General features: G+C 43.2%; 1 protein-coding gene across 1 annotated transcript; it reads left to right on the top strand.

Moving 5' to 3' along the window:
• Nucleotides 1-242: 242 nt before the first annotated feature.
• tbx16 (T-box transcription factor 16) lies at nt 243-2,907 on the top strand. The gene is made up of 9 exons (XM_053325797.1): nt 243-258; nt 414-570; nt 687-789; nt 1,200-1,364; nt 1,572-1,718; nt 1,809-1,879; nt 1,989-2,077; nt 2,165-2,381; nt 2,469-2,907. The coding sequence occupies exons 1-9, from the start codon at nt 243-245 to the stop codon at nt 2,905-2,907; spliced, it is 1,404 nt and encodes a 467-aa protein (XP_053181772.1).
• Nucleotides 2,908-6,033: the final 3,126 nt, after the last annotated feature.

Raw genomic sequence — 6,033 nt, 5'->3', positions numbered from 1 at the left:
CGGTCACCCCAACCAGCAGGACTAAAGATCTCTGATTTTAAGATATCTGGTACATCTAGGCTGAATGACCTTCTGACTCCCTGAGAGGCTGGATTTCTTTTTTACACAAGAGGACGGAGAGCAAAGGAGGGGAGAGCAGAGCTGAAGAAACACTTTGGATATCACTGATACTTGGATTGCTTATTGGTTGTCTGTGCATGAATCTATTCAAGCTTTTTCTGTGCTGCCACTTATTCTGAAGAATGCAGTCCATCAGAGGTAAGTGTTCACAGACTTTCACTGGATTTACTCTGATTGTTTCTTCTTAACCCTAACCCTAATTTAAAATGTTGCACAAATTGGTATTTAGTTGTTTTATCTTAACCACAGAATATCTCATTTTTCAGTTCTGTGATTAATTTAATTTCTTCTAGACTTGAAGGCCAACTTCAGTGGCCCTCCTCCTTCCTCCATGGCTGCTGGCCCTGATGCCTATCTCCAGGGCAACATCAGGATGACTCTGGAGGACACTGAACTCTGGAAGACCTTTCATGGAATCGGAACAGAGATGATAATCACTAAACCGGGCAGGTAAGACAAGATGAGAATCCATATTTAAAGCAAGATGTAAGAAAACTAGCGCCTGTTGTTCTTTGTGTTTGCTTGTTTTTCTCCAACCTTCACATCTTCACCTTTGTGTTTTCCAGGAGAATGTTTCCACACTGTAAAGTGAATCTGTCATGTCTTATTCCCTGCGCCAAGTACATCTTACTGGTCGATATGGTTCCAGAGGATGGATTCAGGTATAAGGTAAGACAGCAACAGTGATTTCAGGGTGTTATCTTGATCTTAAGTTTTAGCAAATTTCCTTTTACTTTCCATTTAAAGAAAATAGCCTTGACTTTCATTTGGCTTTGGCCGTAGATATCCCTCAGTGGTTACCAGAGTCACCCCCTGTTTATCCCCCCCACCCCCCTCCTCCAACCCCCTTGTCATCGTACATCAAAGGGTACTATCTCTTCCTGTTTTTCTATCCCCTGCTGGGACCCCACTGTACTACCCCCCTATCTCTGTGGGTGGTACCAGCCAGCCATCACTCTCCACTCCGTCGTCCTCCTCTCACTGTGGGAAGTGGAAGACGTAGCCCCTTCTGTAAATCCCTTCTCTGTATGATAGATTAGCCTTTAATGATTCCCTGACTATCTGTCTCCTTCCCACAGTGGAATAAAGAGAAATGGGAGGTGGCGGGAAAAGCGGAGCCTCAGCCTCCCTGCAGGACTTACCTCCACCCAGACTCTCCGGCCCTTGGGAGCCACTGGATGAAGCAGTCCGTCTCTTTCCTCAAGCTCAAACTCACCAACAACACGCTCGACCAACACGGCCATGTGAGTAAAAAACACTCAGAGATATTGGAATGAGATGCTACTTTTTGAAAGATGTTAGATAATTGACAAAAGAAACTGGTAACATTTAAAGAATTGATGCTTTAGCAACAATAAAGTACATACTTGTGAAGTGTGTACTGCTTAAAACTGCTTAAAATCCCAGAAATAAAAGAACTCCAGCAATAACCAGTCTCTTTATATCTGCAGATCATTTTGCATTCGATGCATCGCTACCACCCGCGCTTCCACATCGTCCAGGCAGACGACCTGTTCAGTGTCCGCTGGAGTGTTTTCCAGACCTTTACCTTCCCTGAAACCTCCTTCACAGCAGTCACCGCTTACCAGAACACCAAGGTCAGTTTCTGTCTCTGCCAACTATTGAAAACTTGCTGGTAGGATGTCACATATCGCTGAGATTTGAACATTCATTGTGTCTCTCTACAGATAACAAGGTTGAAGATTGATCACAACCCATTTGCAAAAGGTTTCCGTGATGAAGGGACAACTAAGAAGAGGTGGGTGTTGGTGGTTATGGGGATGGGGGCCTCTGCAGCAACAATTCCAATTTTGCTGTTTAATTAGAAAATTGGATCCTCATTTACACATTTCTTTTCTCTATTTTAGGCGTGCAAACAAGAACCCAGCCTGCCTTGAGAAGCGAGCCAAGATCTCAGACATGTTGAACAGGGACTCTGAGGAGGACAGTCCACCAGGTACTAACTCAAACTCTCTTCCTCCTGATGTTTCCTGTATCCTGTCCTGGGATTTTAAGTTGATCTGATGATTTTGTGTATTCGCAGATTTTTGCCGGTCATCCTATGAGGGTTACGATGCAGATGAAGGAGACTTGCCGAAAAGGAAGGAGGACGACGACACAGTCAAAGAGGAGCGTTACTCCCCCTGGGCTGCTGAGAGGGAGCACAGCGTGAGGACCGACTCGCCTGCTGAGACTGACAACAGGGACATGTACAGCACAGAGCAGCTGGTTCCTGCTCCATCATCCTACCAGCCTTACAGGTGAATACTGGCAAAGTTATGTGACATGTTAGAACATCATCGTATTACAGTAAACAGAAAACTGATCATCTTTATTTTACTCTTCAGGTTCCACGAATTTGGAAAGTCACCGTCTCCCTCCTCCAGCATCGGCAGCAGCAACAGTGGATCAGGGCGCAGCAGTTTCGAGTCCAGGGTCCCTGATGTCGCTACTGTCCCCGATCATGACTCGTCAAAGCACCGCACCCATGAGATTGGGCCTTCCCACGGTGGACCCCAGCACCTCCCCGGCCCCCAGGACTACACCGGTGTGCTAAATATGACCATGGCTCAGGCCGGAAAGCCGGGAGTGATCGGCCACCACATCTACAGCCCCTACAGTGCCGAGCAGCCCCTGGGTCAGTGGAGTGGCCCCGGTCCTGCCCAGTATCCCCCTCCCCACCATCTGACCACTGACTACACCACGCAAGCTGTGCACCACGGCTATCACCATGGCAACATGGCGGAGTGGAGCCAGTACCCACTGTTCTCTTATTCCTGCTGGTGAGGGGATCTTCAGTGTTAACTGACTGAGACTGACTTTACCAATGCTGCTGCTGCTGCTGCGCCATCTTACCAGAATGCAGATCCTGTGCTCACAGCTACAAGAATGCATGCCCACACAAGGCTGAGGGCCAGAGGCCTGCGACAAGAATAGAAAAACTGAAAGAAGAAAAGAAATATGGAGCCGTCTGTCGCTGTCTTCTGTTGAGACTGGCAGGATTCAGGCCCCAGTTGTGCCGAGTGCTACGCCATGCTGATCAGTTGTGTTATTGTTGAATTGTCTATTTATTTTGAATTTCATCCCATCTTCATGTGTATATATTATTTTTGTAAAAAAAAAAAAAAAAAAAGAAAGAAAGCATTAAATGTAAGTGTGCAATTTATTTCTGTCTTCCAACTGTAATGTGATCTGCAAATAAAAACCTAAAAGTGACTTTTAATTGGTTTCTTCTTTTTCCAATATACAGTCAGCAGTTAGCAAGTTTCCTGCGTGTTTGGTAGGAGTCTTTGTCCGTGGGTGCACATCTGCATGCTGTGTACCTTGCAACCTCTGATAAGCAGCACATCCATTGCTCATGTTTGTTTGCATTTCCCCTTTGTTGATCTAATGAGTACCACTCTGTAGTTTCGACAGGCCCAGCATGCATTAAAGACATTGTATTACCGTGACTCTGGCTCACCTGCTGAGGTTTACCCACCGGCATCATAAAGCACTGCACGACTCTCGTTCTCCATCTCAATGAGCCTTAAAAAGCATGAAAATGGGGGGCTGTTGGCTCCTTTTCACAACTGAAAAACACAGACTGAGCCCATCACCTCCACCCTGGGTGGATATGAGCTGCTAATGACTGTTGTAAAGTCCAGGGAGGAGGAGGAGGAGGAGGGGGAGGGAGAGGGGGTGGAGGTCATCCTTCAGGAACAAACCTAGTGTGGATTCTATTCAGTACTATTCATCATCTTCCAGAACCAATATGCACAACCTGCTTCTCCTTTGCCTCAGACTTCTTCAGTACTCAGTTAATTTTCTCATTTCAATAAAGGTAAAGAGAAGGGAGCTCTGTCCGGCAGGGTGTGCAGCTCATGTGATAAAGATCAAATCATAGATCAAGATCATATATTCAAATTATAGAGATATCACCCAGAGGCCAGTGTTTTAATTAGACAGGAACAGAAAAACTAAATCCTGGTTATGATATTAAAGAACCTTAGGCATTTATACGACCTTTATATAAAGACTAGATACTCGAAACAAAGTACATTTGTCAGTGCACAGTAAAAAATTAAGTGATTAGGACAGTAGTAGAAGTTTTAATAACATATTATATTTATTTATATTATACTTAATTGAATTTAATTTCATGGTGAGATAGTATTGCTGGCAATATACTAGGATCTATCCATCTTGCCCTTTAAATACCTGTTAACAAATGAGGAAGAAGAAGTCACATTGTTCATAAATACTAACCAGCAACAGCCTCGCTCCTTAAATTGTGGTGCCTAAGTAGCTCAGAGGGGACCTGGAACAATCTGCATATTAGACAGGCCTCTTCTCTGCCTGTTTTTAAATCTCTTAACCCATCTCTTCTCATTGGCCTTTGAAACCTTGTGAGACATTGATTTTATTCATTTGGTTTTATGTCTTTTAATGTATTTCATTTCATTTGATTTGTTATATGCAATTATATGCCTCATGTGAGCTGTTATGCCTTTTATTATGTCTTTTCATCTGTACAGCACTTTGGTCTTTGGTCTTTTGGTTTTAAAGTGCTTAAAAAAATTAAGTTGGATTGGATTGGATTAAATTCAATGACAAAATTCAATGTTCTTGACTATCTTTAAATATAAAGGTTGAGGATATTCTGTTTCTTGGATAAACGTGTTATGTTATGATGATAGTGTACTACACTACTACAGGCTGACCGACACCAAATGTATTTCTCGCTGAATATAACGTTGGTTATGGCTTTTTGTAAATGCCTAAAATGTGGTTCAAATAGAGCAATGTGAGAGGGTTACCAGGTGCACCATCCAGCCTATTCCCAAGATGCTCAAATATGTCACACAGTGAAAAGAAACCTTTTTGAGTCCAAATCTCCATCCACAGGTGACTTCCTTTGTTCTCTATTGATTTGTTTCCTGACAAACTGGCGTTGGACCTCTCCCACACAGCAGGAGAAACAAGAATGAAAGAGAGCACTTAGTAAAATCCCCTCGACACAAACACGCACAACTCCACTGGGTTTAATCTGCATAGCTCCACATCAATGGGTAATTTGGGCCTTTTAATTGCTCTGATAATAGTCCAGCAAAGAGCACCAGATCGACCTGCACTCAGATGACTGTAAAGGCTGCTGGGTTAAGTGCATGGCATACGTCTTAAGTGTCCCCCAGGTGGTACTAACTTTAGATTTGAAAAGATTGGCACATAAACGTAGCAGATTGTTGATCCTGGATATCCACTGCTGGTGTCAGCAAGATCCCACCAGACAACGTGCTGGGGGCTGGCACAATAGTGTGAAAGAGAGAGAGGAGGGGGGGCACTCACTTAGGTCTGGTGGGAGGTAACAGATGTAGATGAAACGGCCCAGGAGAGGAAAGCAGCAGTCAACCTTCATAAAGCTGATGGAGTGTAGGGCCAAATGGAGAGGAACTAGTAGAGACTGGGAGGAATAAAGGGAGCAAGGCAGTAACCACCAGTAACCAGTCAGTATAATGACAGGTAAAACATGAGAGATTATCTGGTATATTTGTGAAATTGTGTTGAATTAAACAAAAGTGCAGCAACATAAACTTTAATAAATGAAGATATACTCTACACCTAAAATAAAGCTGTAGTCAGGATTTCAGGAGGTGATGAGTCAAAGCCCCCCACCCTCAGACACTATTAACAGTGTCTTAAACTCTGTTTATTTGGTCTGTTGTTACTTTTTGCAAGTTTCATCTGAACAGAGCAGTTATTTTTTAAGTATATCATTAACTGCTTGTAATGGAAACACAATTCATTTAATTCTAATCAGAATATTTTCCTTGTAAAATTACAGGATTAAGGTTAAAAAGTTATTTTCACTAAACATTTAGATATTTACAGACCTGTATAATGAAACATTACCATGTTCTTCCCCAATATGAA

Source organism: Scomber japonicus, chromosome 9, assembly GCF_027409825.1.
Source record: "Scomber japonicus isolate fScoJap1 chromosome 9, fScoJap1.pri, whole genome shotgun sequence".
NCBI lineage: Eukaryota > Metazoa > Chordata > Actinopteri > Scombriformes > Scombridae > Scomber > Scomber japonicus.
This window is presented reverse-complemented; position numbering and strand designations above follow the sequence as displayed.

Bases quoted from the DNA above. Each gene is read 5' to 3' on its own strand.
- tbx16 (XM_053325797.1), top strand. The intron at 790-1,199 runs GTAAGACAGCAA...TCCTTCCCACAG, and splicing joins AGGATGGATTCAGGTATAAG to TGGAATAAAGAGAAATGGGA. The intron at 2,078-2,164 runs GTACTAACTCAA...GTGTATTCGCAG, and splicing joins TGAGGAGGACAGTCCACCAG to ATTTTTGCCGGTCATCCTAT.